The sequence below is a fragment of the Palaemon carinicauda genome, chromosome 37 (assembly GCF_036898095.1).
Source record: "Palaemon carinicauda isolate YSFRI2023 chromosome 37, ASM3689809v2, whole genome shotgun sequence".
Taxonomy (NCBI): Eukaryota; Metazoa; Arthropoda; class Malacostraca; order Decapoda; family Palaemonidae; genus Palaemon; species Palaemon carinicauda.
The window spans coordinates 8,892,833-8,907,742 of record NC_090761.1 but is presented as its reverse complement, the minus strand read 5'-3'; the positions used below and the strand labels follow the sequence as shown (position 1 = coordinate 8,907,742).

Below are 14,910 nucleotides of genomic sequence, written 5' to 3'. Positions count from 1 at the left end.
TGCAACACATGTCCTCCACACTGTGGTGTGAGTTGAAGGCAACATACCTTGTTCTTCAACATTTCTAACAGCTCCATTCGGTTACTCAGTAGTGTTGATGAGCAACAACATGACCACTGTGGCATATCTAGACAACTAGACAAGCAAGGAGATTCTATTTCAAGGCAACTTGGCCAACTAGCAGCAGTAACTTGCAAAAGTCAAAAAATAATGTGACTTCCCTGTCAGCCTGGTGCATGCTAGGCAAAAAGAGCATCTCTGCAGACAAACGGAGGAGGAAGACTCGGATAGCTGGTTCTGAAGTGTCTTTGTACCCTCGGATAGCAAACCTGAGTAATGATTGTGGAGTTCGACAGTAGTAGACCTGTTCTCAATGTCCGTTAACCAGAAGCTTCCGGTGTGCCGCTCGCCAGTACTGGACACATAACTAGTGCTTCAGGCTGCCTTTCATCTTCCGTGGGAAAACCAGGATGTCTATGCTTTCCTCCCTGTTCTGCCTAATGAGGAAACTCCTCAAAAGGATAAGATCCACACTCAGCCTATCCATGACATGAATAGCCCCGTTATAGCAACATGTAGAATGGTACCCTGGCCTTCTTCTGCTGTTCCAAGGGAGCTTCCTCCTCTCTATGACTTGCTGCACCAACCTCATGCTAAGATTTACCATCAAACAGTGAGATCCCTGTGACTTTGTACCTGAAGGGTATGTAACATCTCACTGAGAGAGGGCTTTCACAACCAGTAACAAAACAGATGTCTGGTTACCTCAGGATACCAGGCAAAGTAGGCGATCTTTCGTGGTTAGTGTCGTGGAAGGGGTGTCTCTCGGCTTGGAACCACTATACTGTATCCTTATTGTGAAATTCTTACTTTTTCTCCAAGAGGGAAACTGCTCAGTCTCTCCATTAAATATTGCTCTGCCTTGAGCCAAATCTTTAGACTGAAAGGGGTTGCTATTTCCTCTTCGGTAGAGCTGTCCATGCTCTTGTGGAGTTTGAACAGGTGTGCCGTAGTCGAAAATGAGACCACCTTAATGGAACATCAATGTCCGTTCCTGGAATGGAACACTTAGGAGTCATTGCATTGAGCTTTGAGTTATAAAATCAGGCTTCGAACAGCGATCTAACTCGAAAAAGATTTTATTCTCGCTTTAACCTCTTAAAAAGGTTTGTGAGTTGTATGGTCTCCCCTATGACATCATCCAGTCTCTGGGATGGGGGGCAAGTTACTTTCAGCTTCATCCCTGTGTTTGTTGCCAAGACTCAAATTCGGCTACTTTGTGTCCTGTAAGAGTGCCGAGAGACTACTTGAACGCTTAAACGAACTCTCGGATCTCGCCCTCGAATCAAGCACTTGCTTGTCAGCAGGGGCAGAGTCAAGAAGATAAGGAGGTACATCACCTTATGCATCAGGCAGGTTAGCAACCATGCCATTTATCTTTCCCCTCTGCAACAGTACGGGTTATAACAACACCAGGGTCATAATTATGTTCCTGCCGTTCAAGTACTTTTCTGTGATGCAGGTGCTATAAGTGTGGAAGACATTCTACCTTCACTACCCACTACCTGCTAAATGTGTAACACATCGGTTGCAAAATTTGATAGGCCCTGTGTTAGCTGTATAGCTACCTTAACTCCTCACTGGACTATTAGAAGTCATTCGAGGACGGAGGTTACGGTGTTAGTCTGGGATGAATGATAGGAAATGACTGGCTTTTTCTTTTCTTCATCTTCCCTTTCCTTTGGGCACAGCATCAGAAGACCCTGTCAACTGGAATATTCTATTACATTCCCAATCTCCTTACGAGTAGAGTAGAGACGTCTTTTTTCCACCACCACGGGTAACTACCGGAATTCAGCTGTCACCTTGTTAGAATTTTTTATAGTTGTATGCCAGCTTGTGCTAATTTTTTCTCCTACGTAAAGAACTCAGGTTTGTATAGTTAGGAAAAAATTTGTCATTTTATTTCTATAATTAAGCCAATAGTATCAGAACACTTGTATTAATTCTTGTGGTACCACTGATCCTGGGCATCCTTTTGTGTAGTAATTCTGGTTAGAAATCTTTTGTATTAATCCTTTTCATGTAAATTAACTGACAAGTGAATAGTTTTAGATTACCAGTCCTTTTGTAATGTCCAGCAGCTTGAATGATTTCTTTAGAAAACATTCATTTTTCGTTTCTTTTATGGCTCCTAGAATTTCACATTAAACTATTTAAACAATAATTGCTCATTTCAGATGCAGTTATCAAGACAGACAAAAATATAGTAGCAAGATCCAGTAGCAATAGTAGTTTGTGCCGAAGCAGTGGATTTCGTATACCAAGTAGTAGTGTTCTGGAAAAAATAGAGCCCCAGCCATCTACACCACCTATTCCTCCTCCTCGTAGTTCATCTACAGCAAAGCCAGATTCTGTTTCACCTAGTAATGCTGGGGGAAGTGGAATGATTACTCATAGTGGAGAAGGAGGAAGCAAGATTGATATTCATGTAACTGTAACGGTCAATCCCTTTTCTCCAGGTACTTTAGCAGATCTAAAGAAACAACGTGCTATGTCTCGAGCTTCACAGAGCTCATACACTCTAGCTCCTGCTTCTAGTACTTATTCCTTAAATACGTCTGACTATGATCCTCGACCACATGGTCGAAATACAGAATTTACATCTTCGTCTGTTAGAGTTGATACTGTAGCTTTTAGACCTCCGGCATCTCCATCACTTACCCCACGAAAATTCTGCGGAGATCCTGCAGAAGTGATAGGAGGAGTGGACAGCCAGTCTTGTTGTTGTACAATGTAAAGGCCTGGATCACAAATTCCAATATAATCTTGTGTTAATTCTAGATAAATTGAGACTATTTTTGAATTAATATTGAGACCAATATTTTTAACCAAATGGAAAAAAGTGTTTTATTTAAATAAGTGCAATTAATTCAAATCCCTATTGCAAAGCCTTGCTAGAAAGGTGTAAGATTTACTTAATCCATCTTCATGTATAGACATGTTGTGAATGTACATATAGTTAGAACATTTAACATGATAATATTGTTGATTTAACTTGCAATACTGTAGTCTAGATCTGTGAAACTTGTAAATACAATGTACGATTATTATTGTTATTGTTTAGGTTGTGAATTAACCATTGTTAATGAATCATATTATAGTGTTTTTATTTTACAGTGAGTAATAGCTCATTCAGCTAATATGTGCATTTTATTAAACCTTAATTTTTCAGGAGTTTAAATTTTATAGTAATACTGTGTTAAAATTGAGACTAAAGACAAAGTTATAAGAGTAAATTAATGACAAGTACTGTACTAAAACTGATGTTATCCAGAACTTTTCAGTATTTGCAATAGCTTATTTGCCTTATGAGTCGTATTCGTCTTGGTACCTTTAGTCGAATCCTGGGCAAAAGAAAGTGACAGATTGCAATGCTTCAACTCAACCAGGGGATAGTGCAGAGTACCTCGTGTAATGTTGCAATAGCCCTTCAACCCTAGCTGCACCCACTTTTGAATCTCCTTATCTTGACTCCCTCTTCCAGTGTTATCTCTCAACCTTTACTTGATATTGCAACTGCTGCTTGGCACTGAACAGCCTCCCCACCCCTGGATAGCCTAATTCTATCAATCCACTCGTATTCACCCTGGACAAACTAATATGGGTAAGGAAAGAAAAAATATAATTGTAAAACATTTATACAGACATACTAATATGAAAGAAATTGCAAACACCTTTACAAGCACATTAGAAAATTTATAGTTTTATATCATAAATTTTATAGAGTTGTATATTATAAATAGCTAAATATTTGCAAAGTACTTGTAAGGTTCACTAGTATGGAAAACTAAGACCAAGACTAAAAAACATCAATGATGATCTATTAATAACAATTACAGCTATGGCCTGGGTTTACCATTACATTTTCTTTTTTTTCCTCTTAAGTTATTGCTTCCTAAAGGAAACCTTTACTAAAAAAAAAAAAAAAAAAGTTTGCTAAATATTCCAAGTTAAAAATGACCCTGGTTACTGTACTTGTATAGCATAAGTAATTAAGGTAGAGATAAAAAAAGAAAATATACTCTTATTGAATAGGTGCAGGCATGGGAACAGCAGTCAGCGGAGAGTCAATCTCACCGACTGGCGTTGGTTGATTTTGAGTGTCTTGGAATGCACGTGTCTTCGCTTGGAATTTTTCATATAACAGCTGACTTGCTTCACCCTGTTAAAAGTAGAGAAAAATTAAAACCAAATTTTTAGGAGGCTTAATTATTACTAAATTTCACCTGATTTTTCCATTGATTACATAAACGAAGTGCAGCTTCAGTGATTAAAATAAATTTTTAAAATTGACATTGGGGAAAGACTTGGGGTGCACTATTCTATATGACACTTAGTCAAGGTGATTCTTCCAATATCAGGTAGGAGGAGTGCCACTTGCCAACACAGTTTGTTCCATCACTAATACAAACCCTTTCGTTCTTTATCATAGAATGGACTTTTGAGTCGACTGGAAAACTAGCCATAAGACTTTTAGTGAGGTATAATTACCCCATCGCTAGTTAGCAAGGCTTGGGGGGTAGTACCGGCACTGCTCAGACATATACCAGTGTTGTCTCATCACTTTTGCTTTTGGTTCGGTTGAGAGTGGACGTTGTCTCTCTCTCTACAGCTGTTCGCTGACTGCCACTTGACATTATTTCTTTTTTATCTTTTCTGGTGTGATTGTTTCTTCTGAGTGGTCATCCTCCCAGCGGGAGAGGTTTGGTAGGAGACGGAAGAACACATCAAAGTGGGCGTCTCTGGGGGCCATCCTCAAATGGTAAGAAACCTCGACTTCCTTCTGCTTCTCGATCTCTGTCCGAAGCTTCTACTTGATCAGCTTGCCTGGGGAACGACTGAGTAGAAGCGGTGACCCTTTAACGCCCAGACAATCCATGGGACCGTAGGACTTCACTGCTTACCCTAGCGAAGTGGTGCTGCCCTCTGCCTTAAGGGAGTCTTTTACCGTATATGATGTTTTCCATCGAAGGAAGGTCTTCTAGAACTTCTCTAGTTAGGGACACAGAGGAAGCATACACCTGGTTCCTCAGAAGTGGACCTCTGTCCTCCTAGAGTGTCTGAAGGTTTCACACAGGAAGAGTCTCTAGTGTCCCGACCTGTATAAGTCAATGCACCTGGATTGTCATCTTCGATCCTGCTCAGCATGCTGACGACGGCGCACTCCCTCGTTCTGAGTTTACTCAGCCAGCGGAAGGGGTGCAAAGTCCAAAGCTTGTTCCTACTACTCACGGGGGACAACTTTCTAGTTTGCGGGTTCGATCCTCCCCGGAGTGGTCCGCGCTACAAAGCAGTGACGAGAAAGTTTTCGAACTTATCCATGCCTCTCTCTAACCCCTCAGAGCATGAAGAAGAGGTAACTCGTAGGTTGACTTAAGCCGCGATACCTCACCAGCAATTTTGATGCCTCCAGCGATTATCATCCTTCACTCGCCCAGCTGATTAGACTCGTCCCGCCACTTTGACACGCCTAGTTCCAGCTTTGGAGTCTCACAGGAGCACTCATCACACTACTGAGGGAGTTCTGAAGAGCAACGCAGTGTTGTAGAACTCATGAGCGTACAGCTCGTGACCAAAGGTTTCTCTTCAACATCTGGCTTGCAACGCGGACAGAAGAGACGACATACTGTACGTAATCGGGAGCAACCCCTCAAGCATCGTCCGACATTACCTCCTACGACTAGACAGCACAGCTCACCAGCTTGTGATCAGTTTCTAGCTTGCGACTACGTTCCGGCTTGTGATGTCTCCTCAATGCGTGACTATCCTTTAGCTCGTGGTCGCAATTGCGACATCGCTTTAGCTCGCGACCATCCAGCAGCAAGCAGCAAAGCAACAGAACGTAGCAGCGTATTGCTCCGTGACCATGTATCATCACCCGATGACACATCGGTTCATGACGATGCAGCAGGTTGCCATCCCTTTAGGGATAGTTCCTTCTCGCAACTCCCTATCCGCCAGGATAAGCGAGTGTGATGGCCGGGAACGTCAAAGTTGACAGCTGTCCAGCTACGATCTCTGACTTGTTCCTCCAAGTTGGAACATTACAGTATGCCGGTGTGCATATCACTAGGTAAGCGGTAACACTCCCTCGCAGGTAGACTGATCACGAATACCTTGCAGACGAACTCTTGTTCGTGAACCTCCCCAAGAGTTCCAGACATCTTTCTGTGTTCAACAAGGACATGCACTGGTTCGATGAGTTAGTAAAGACAGTTCTAAAGGCGGTGACCAGCACTAAGCAGGCTTCCGCAAGTAGAGACCAGATAGCTGCAGCCTCTACCATAACTCTCTGGATCTCGTTAGAAGCTTCTGGCCACTTAAAGTTCACTTGTCCACCTTCCTACCCGAGGAACAGGAGTTCCATCCCGGCCCATCCATAGAAATGACAGACTCTGGTAGTGTTATATCCAGTCCGTTCAAAGGTACGTAACCTTCTGACAAGTTCCAGGACGCTGCAGTAGGACTTCTCTACTAGAGCTGACTCCTATGATGCCAACAAGGGAAAGAAGATGACAGAGACAACTGATGTCTCCTCCGGGTGACACCCCCCCCCACCAGCAGGGGTCCGAGACAGTTTGTCTCCAAATGAGGTCGCCACACCCAACCAGCCTGCGCCATTAAACAGAAGCAGACCGGCCTTCTCAAGCTTCTCCCAAAGATATGTCAAGTCCAACCAGACAGAAGAGCACAAGATCTTCCCTGCTTGCAGAGTTCCTGCCACCACCCAGGGAAAGGAAAGATACCAAGACGATGCCGAAGGCCCCATCATCAAGGACGGCGGTTCCAGTTAGGGAGATGCCTGCGACAGGGATTCTCAGCGACGTCAAGACTACAATGACCACCCACCCCGGGCTCCTATAGGTGAGAGCTTGTGGGCGGAGGATAAGGACATAATTTTGGACTATCTGTATGGCACTCCGAAAACCACCAAGGCCAGCACAGGGTCGAGGGGGTTGAAAGGTGCCAGGAAGAAGACCTTCGCTCAAGTCGCTGGAAGAACACAGTCTCTTCGATCTAACGAGACTCCCACCTCCTCCCTTCGTGCAGCAGATGGAGGAGGCCCTGTCAGCCTTACCAGTGGACCCAGTGATAGTTGGACAAAAGGGGTCTCGTTCCATAGACTATCAGGGCTTCCCGTTATCTTTCCAGGGAGCGACACCCTGAACATGGAGAGGGTTGTGAAGTATAACATGCAGGCTACTTCGTGGTTCGACCTATGGTTGGGTTTGTGTGGGACACCTGATCAGAACAAATGACTGGTTGCAAGAATACACCAGGGAGTCCATGTTGATCTTTCTTTTGTCTGGGACGAGGACCATTGTGCTCCTGGCTCACCAAGTTGTAAACTTGTGGCCTAACATGATCCTGAAACGGTGGAATGAGTAATACAGAGGTTCCGCAGACAAGTTCCAAAGACTGACGTAACGAAGCTGCGAATCTTGGCTAAGGAAGGACTTTCCGTCTTCAACATCGAGAATGTCGTAACGGCAGCGGATTGTTGGAGGAAGACTAGTCAAGGCTCTCTCCTTCAAAGAGCCATGACTTTGAGGTCGTATGTAGCAGCTCCTCCAGCCAAGAAACCTCCACCATCTAGACCTCAGGGTAGCAGCAGAAGTGTGGCTGTTCCATAGAACATCGTCCAAGAAGCCCTTTCTTGCTAGAAATCAACCCAAGGTAGGCAGAACCAGCAAAGGAGGAAGAGGTAGTGGTTAAGGCTACTGCCACTAAGGAGGGCAATCCTCCTACTTGTACACTGGTGGAAGGATGCTCGCAAGGCAGGTGGCAGAGGTAGTTGGAGCACAGGGCCAAAGCTTATAAGTTCTCCGTGATTTGGTCAGGTTATCGCATCCCATTAACGCAATATCTAACTCCCTTGACTTTACAACCGATTCAGCCAAGTTCCTATACTAAGGGATCCGTGAAGGAACTGGCCCCCGGGGCCGAAGTGCAGAAAATATTGAAGACTGGCGCTCTTCAAGAAGTTCCAGACGGGTCCCCAGGCTTTTACAGTCAACTCTTTCTTGTAAAGAAGGCGTCTGGAGGTTGGAGACCTATCATCGACCTCTCAGCCTTGAACAAGTTTGTGCAACAGACTCCATTCAGGATGGAAACGGCAGACAAAGTCAGACAGGCAATAAGATCAGAGGACTTCTGTACATGCTAGACCTAAATTACAGATACTTCTAGATCCCAGTCCACCTGTCATCAAGGAAGTATTTGAGGATCATCGTAGACAACAGACGATACCAGTTCATGGTGCTGTGCTTACCAGTTCAAGGTGCTGTGCTTCGGCCTGTCGAGAGCAACTTTGGTTTTCACAAGGGTCTTCACTCTAGGGTCAACCTGGGCCCACAGGATCGGCATTCACCTACTGAGATACCTTGATAATTAGCTGATCCTAGAAAACTTGGTAACGATCCTTCTCCAACACAGAGACAGACGACTCAAGTTTTGTCATGATCTGGGGATTGTGGTAAATCTCGAGAAGGCTTCCCGGCAATCATCACAGAGACTGGTATACCTTGGGATGATCACACACACCAGATTGGGGAAAGTCTTCACTTGCCAGACTCGCTTCCAGCACAGCAGTTGTTACTTCTCATAGGTCACTTATGCTTCTTGGAACGTCTGGTATATAACGGTCAGCTGCGAATACGATCTCTCCAGCTGCGATTGAGGTCCAGTTGGTGGGTCTTGTTGGTTTCCATGGGATCTGAGCAGAAGGCGGACCTGAGATGGGGAGTGACAGATGACAACCTTCACAGAGGGGTAGATCTCTCGCCCGCCCCTGGAATTAATGCTCTTTACAGATGCATAAAAAAAAGGGCGGGGGCTGGGCTCATCTGTTGCATCACGCAGCCCCCAGGCTCTGGTCCGAGTCTCAAAGAAATGAGGGCAGCCTTTATTGGCCTGCAACAGTTTCATCAGGTCCTGGCAGGTCATTCTGTGGTGTTGATGAGCGATAACACTATGGTGGTGGCTTACGTAAACAAGCAAGGTGGTACCTTTTCTCGGCACCTTTGCCATATAGCAGTGGAAATGCTAAGATGGGCAGAAGACAACTTGGTGTCCCTATCAGCTCGCTTCATTCTCGGCAAAAGGAATGTCCTCTCAGATAACCTGAGCAGAGCGACTCAGATAATGGACTCCAGATGGTCTTTGAATGATCTAATAGCCAACAAAGTCTTGACTTTGTGAGGTTCCCTGACGGTGGACCTGTTTACAACATCCCTGAACAGCAAGCTACCGCTGTACTACTTTCCTATGCCAGATCTCTAGGCTCTCTGGCAAGATGCATTCCAACAATATTGGGACAACATCAATGTCTATACATTTCCCCTGTTCTGCTTGATGAGAAGAGCTCAACAAAGCAAGATCATCCCCAACTTAGCAATGACCCAAATAGCTCTGCTATGGCATCACGGGGAATGGTCGTGGATCTTCTACAGCTGTTTACAGAAGTCCCCGAGAGAACTAGTTCCATCGGTACCAGTCTATAAATTGCCCATCCTCCCCTCCATTGTTTCTGGTCATGAAATAGCAAACATGGAGGTAGCAGCTGTGTCAGCAATCCAAGCCTGCTTGTGGTTAGACCACTGGTCTGGAGCAGTTAACCATTTTGCAATTTTAGAAATTACCCCAATCTTGGGCTAAAGCCATAGAATTCCTTTCGCATCAGAACGTTTACCTTATGGAGGTAACTATCCTAATGAGGTGCAATGTTGTCTTAGCTAAATGCTCTAAACGTTTACCTGTCTCTCTCAAGGACGCATTAGTCCCGAGAAACTCTAACTTAGTAAGTTCCCCTTCTCTATTCTGTCCCTCAGATGTAGCTAACTGCTATAGAGAAGGTAGAGAGGTTAGGACAAGTTCCTGTGATAAAGGCAGTGGCACCAATACTTTTTACCTCCCAGCAGCAGCTAAAAAAATAAAAAATTTTAAGTAATTTTTATTTTTCCCAACATACTTACCGAGAACTACTTTCTTAGGAGTTACTTGTAATCTCCTCTCTACCGACCAGAGTTTTGTGTAGTATACCCTAAAACCCGTTTTCTATGGAGGGCTATCTCGGGCGTAAGAGAACATGCCCCGAGGGTAGCTTTTGCTCTAGGTCGAAGTCCGCCTGGGTCGTGAGCGTCAGTAAGTTCTTCGGATGTTGCACAATTCTCGCAAGGGCAGAGAGGCACTCGGGGAAGGTAGGGAGGGCCATTACCCGAAAGTAGTTCTCGGTAAGTATGTTAGGAAAAATAAAAATTACTTAAAATTTTTGATTTGTTCCAACACGAATACTTACCTCGAACTACTTTCTTAGGAGACTTACACTTTAGGAGGTGGGAGTGCCTTTCTTACCTACAGACCCAGTAAGCGGAAGCCAAGAGGCCTAGGTATAAACAAAACATACTAGGAAAACGGACGATAGGGTAACTACACAAAGAGCTCACGTTAGTGTCTAAGTACTCACCCTTTGAAAAACTCCTGATGTTGAATCCAGTAACGCAGTTGCGGAGAACGTGTTATCCAATGGTTACAAGAGGGTTATCTCCGATAAGGAAAGGGAAAAATGGGGAATAGGGTGAAAGGGAACAGACCTGTGTCTCCCGGTTTGCTATCCACGATTGAGCCTGGGGCTTTTACCGTTAAATCACTTGGAGCGCGGAGATGACTGTTCCAATGGAGAACCCGTCTAAGGACTTCCTCGAGTAGTCCTTGAGGTAATGGGCAGTAAAGGTTGACTGGTTAGACCAGGTACCTGCCCGAAGGATCTGACCCACTGCCATGTTTTTCTCAAAGGCTAAGGACGTACTCAGACCCCTGATGTCATGGGGTTTGGGGACGCCTGGTAAGGCCGGAGCTTCTTCCCTGTAGGCCCTGGCAATAACTTGTCTCAACCAGAAGGAAATGGTATTCTTGGATACCTGTTTCTTAGTAACACCTGTGGAGACGAAAAGGCTCTTGATGCCTGGCCGGAGATCAGCCGTCCTTTCAAGGTATTTTCTAATGGCACGGACCGGGCATAATTTCAAATCCTCAGCATTCCCCGTCCTAGGGATAGCTGGCAGAGAGAAACCTTCGAATTTTGGATCCCAGGCAGCTGGGTTCTGGGTCTTCGCCACAAAAGAAGGAACGAACTTGAAAGATATTTCCTTCCACCCCCTCGAATGAGAGACGTCATAAGACAGCCCATGGATCTCCCCTACTCTTTTAGCGGAAGCCAAGGCTAGTAAAAAGACTGTCTTAAGAGTGAGATCCCTGTCTACGATATCTTTCATTGGTTCGAAGGGCGGGCCACTTAACATCTTCAGGACCCTAGCTAAGTCCCACTGAGGCACCCTAACTGCTTGTGGGGGGCAGGACTGCTCGAAGCTCCTGACAAGCATCGAGATGTGCCTAGAGGAACCCAGGTCGATGCCCTTCAGAAGGAAGCCTGAGATATACCAGAAAGTCCGCTATGTCTGGGACCGAGGCTTTGAGGGGTTTAATGTGCCTCGAAGCGCACCACTTCGTGAAGGAGGCCCACTTAGCTTGGTAGACCGCTGCTGACGACCTTCTCAGGTATAGCGACATCCTCTTAGCAGTAGCTGATGAATACCCCTCCTTCTTCAGGAGTCGCTCGATAGTCTCCAGGCGTGAAGACGTAGAGACTGTGGGTTGTCGTGAAATCTGAGAAAATGCGGTTGTTGTAGAAGATCTGACCTGTCGGGGAGTGGGCACGGAGGTTGACTCGCCAGGTCTTTTAGGTCTGCGAACCACTCTCTCTCCGGCCACCAGGGCGCTACCAAAGTCATCCTTAAGTTCCGGGCAGTCCTTACTCTGTTGAGTACTTGCCTTATCAACGTGAAGGGGGGAAAAGCGTAAACGTCTAGGTTGTCCCACCTGTGCTGAAAGGCATCCTCCAAGGCTGCCTTCGGGTCTGGGACAGGAGAACAATACACGGGAAGTTGCGCGTTCAGTTTGGTAGCAGAGAGGTCCATCACCGGGGAACCCCAACGTTGGATGATGAGCTTGGCTACTTCTGGAAGGAGGGACCATTCTGTCCCTACTATTTGACCCATCCTGCTGAGACCGTCGGCCAGCACGTTCTTTTTCCCGGGGATGAACCTTGCTAATAACACAACCTGGTTCGTTTCTGCCCAATCTAGTATCTCTAGGGCGAGATCGCACAATTCCCTTGATTTCAAACCTCCTTGTTTCTTTATGTACGCTACCACTGTGGCGTTGTCGCACATCAACGCCACAGTGTTTCCCCTTAGTAGATCGACGAAGTGTAGGCAAGCTTTCTGGACTGCCTTCAACTCTAGGAGATTGATGTGTAGGTTCTTTTCCCCGTCCATCCAGGTTCCTCTCGCTGTCTCGTCGAGGAGATGGGCTCCCCATCCCTGGTTGGAGGCGTCTGTGAACAGAACTCACTCGGGAGGGTCGTTCGCGAAGGGCATCCCCTTGAGCGAGTTCGATCGGCAATGCCACTATTCCAGGGAGGGCATTGTGTTTGGCAAGACTGGGATTAGTTCTTGTTGCGAGTCCAGTTGGCACCAGAGGTTCTTCAGGTTCCATTGGACGGCTCTGAGCCTGTGTCTCCCCTGGGGAACCAGTTTTTTCCAACGACACCAGATGCCCTATTAGTCTTTACCAGTCCTTCGCTCTCCTGGGTTGCCCCGATAGGAACGGACGAAGTATCTCCATCAGATTGCTTATTCTGTCTTCCGAAGGAAATGCTTTTCCCAGAAGGGTATCTACAGTAGTGTCATCCCCAAATAGGTCATTCTGGTGGAGGGGGATAGGTTCGATTTTTCCGGGTTGATCACGATACCCAGATCCTTGCAAAACCGGAGAAGTTTCACCCCTTGCTCCTTCAAGACGTCCTTCGAGGAGGAAAGAAGCAACCAGTCGTCCAGGTATCGGATGAGGCGAATGCCTCGTTCGTGAGCCCACACTGAGACTGTCGTGAAGACTCTCGTGAATATCAGGGGCGCTGTTGACAATCCGAAGCAAAGGGTCTTGAATTGCAGGATCTGGGTACCCCATTTCACCCGGAGAGAAACTTTCGACTCGAGGGGTGGACCGGAATTTGTAGGTAAGCGTCCTTGAGGTCTATGGTCATCATGTAATCTTTCTCCCTCAAGGACAGCAGGACTGACTTCGGAGTGTCCATTTTGAAGTCTGTCTTCCTTATGAATTTGTTGAGAGCCGACAGATCTATAACCGGCCTCCACCCCCCTGTCGCTTTTTCCACCAGGAACAGACGACTGTAGAAACCTGGACCTGGGTGTAGGATCTCCTCCATGGCGCCCTTCTCCAACATAGAGGACACCTCCTCTTGAAGGGCGGCCCTCTTCAACGGATCCTTGGGTACCAGCCACTCCGACCGGATGGCTGGAATTAGAGGGGGGGGGTTCTGCTAAGAACGGTAACCTGTAGCCCTCCTTCAGTACGGACACTGTCCAGGGCTCTGCTCCGTGAGCTTTCCATGCTTGCCAATATAGTCTGAGGCATCCCCCAACCTGAGGCTTGGGCAGGGATAGGGGGCCTCCCACTATATCTCCTCCTGGAGGAGCGGCCTGAAAGGCCTCTCCTGGAGGCAGAATAACCTGTCCTAAAGGAGGCTGAAGCTGCCGGGGCTCCTCTACGGGGGGGCTGAGGCGCTGAGGCCCAGGAGGAAGAAGGAGCTTCTCTCTTCGTCATGCTAGGAGAGGCCTGAGACGTCGCGGCACTGTCTGAGACTGACCTCTTGTAGGGCGGTCTCCTTACCGGCGTAGGCCTGGGCGTGTTTAATTCTTTCCTTTTAGACACCTTCTCCATGATCGCTTCCAAGTCCTTTAAGGGGAACAAGGAGTCACCCCACAAAGGAAGGCTCCTCATGGCCCTCGCCTCTCTGTCTGGGACCTTCCGGGACACCTTCGCCAGGATGGAGTCTCTCTTGCGAAGCACCCATATCGCTGTCAGGGTGAGGGACTGGTAAGTCAGGAACTTAAGAGTCTTGCCCCCGGAGGTGATAAGCTCCCTCAGGAGGCTTTGCTGTTCCGGGTCTGTAGGGTCAAAAGTAGCTTGCACCCCTACTAATGTGGAAGCCCACCAGTCTAGCCAAGAGGAGACGTGTACTAGGTCCCTAGACATTTCCTCCATCATCGCAGCCTCCAATGGAGAAAAACAGACTGGGGCTGAAGAGGCTCTGTCCTCCGAGGCGCCCTGCCCCAGAATGTCGAGAGAAGGTTCTACTTTGCAGGCTCCCGGCCATCGTCCTTTTGGTACATAGACCCTGCTCTGCATTTTGAGCCCCTGGAGCAACTTAGAAGAGCTCTGAGTCTTGGGAGCTTCGGCATTACCTGCCACCACTCTATCCACGTGCTCCTGTCCCAGGACGAGATCCCGGGCTACAGGAAGAGCCAGGAAGGTTTTTGGGTGGGCAGGAGCCTGCATCAACCAGATAAGGCTGGACCTCCAATAGTCCTCGTCGGTACCCGCCGGTTCTTCGATCTTGTGATGTCTCCTGATTAGGCCAATTACTCTTCTATAGGCCGAGTCCTCGGTCGGGGAACCCTCTCTACCGTCGGCCGAAGCCTCGGCTTGAGCCCGGGGAGCCGGGTCACCGGGCACTCCCACCGGGCGCCTTGGTCCTGGCACAACAGGCACTCCCCTGCAGAGGTACTGGTCCTCCCCGGCGGAGGTCTCCGCACCAGGGGTGGGGGTTAGGACAGGCATCGCCGAACCGGCGAGGACTAGTGTCCGATTATGTTCCCTGGGGGACGAGGACGCGGATCCCGTGGGCTGACCCGACAGCGGGGACCGTTCCTTAAGGTTCGAGGGCCGCACCAGCTGGGCTGGTTCGGCCAGGCTGCCCGTAAGGAA

General features: G+C 47.4%; 3 protein-coding genes across 3 annotated transcripts in view; 1 reads left to right on the top strand and 2 right to left on the bottom strand.

The window, feature by feature from the left end:
• LOC137629443 (protein phosphatase 1 regulatory subunit 16A-like) overlaps positions 1-3,203 on the top strand; it is an 88,535-nt gene extending 85,332 nt beyond the window's left edge. Inside the window, exon 11 of the mRNA XM_068360746.1 lies at positions 2,241-3,203. Coding sequence (XP_068216847.1) covers positions 2,241-2,800 — 560 coding nt within the window. The 3' untranslated portion in view covers positions 2,801-3,203. The remainder of the gene's footprint in view (positions 1-2,240) is intronic.
• LOC137629445 (protein phosphatase 1 regulatory subunit 16A-like) overlaps positions 1-14,910 on the bottom strand; it is a 423,268-nt gene that overhangs the window by 285,496 nt on the left and 122,862 nt on the right. The gene's annotated exons all lie outside the window — the stretch shown is intronic.
• Positions 3,154-14,910, bottom strand: part of LOC137629444 (negative elongation factor B-like) — a 48,480-nt gene continuing 36,723 nt past the window's right edge. The window contains exons 4-5 of the mRNA XM_068360747.1: positions 4,086-4,225; positions 3,154-3,658 (exon numbers count right to left, since the gene is read on the bottom strand). Coding sequence (XP_068216848.1) covers positions 4,088-4,225 — 138 coding nt within the window. The 3' untranslated portion in view covers positions 3,154-3,658; positions 4,086-4,087. The remainder of the gene's footprint in view (positions 3,659-4,085; positions 4,226-14,910) is intronic.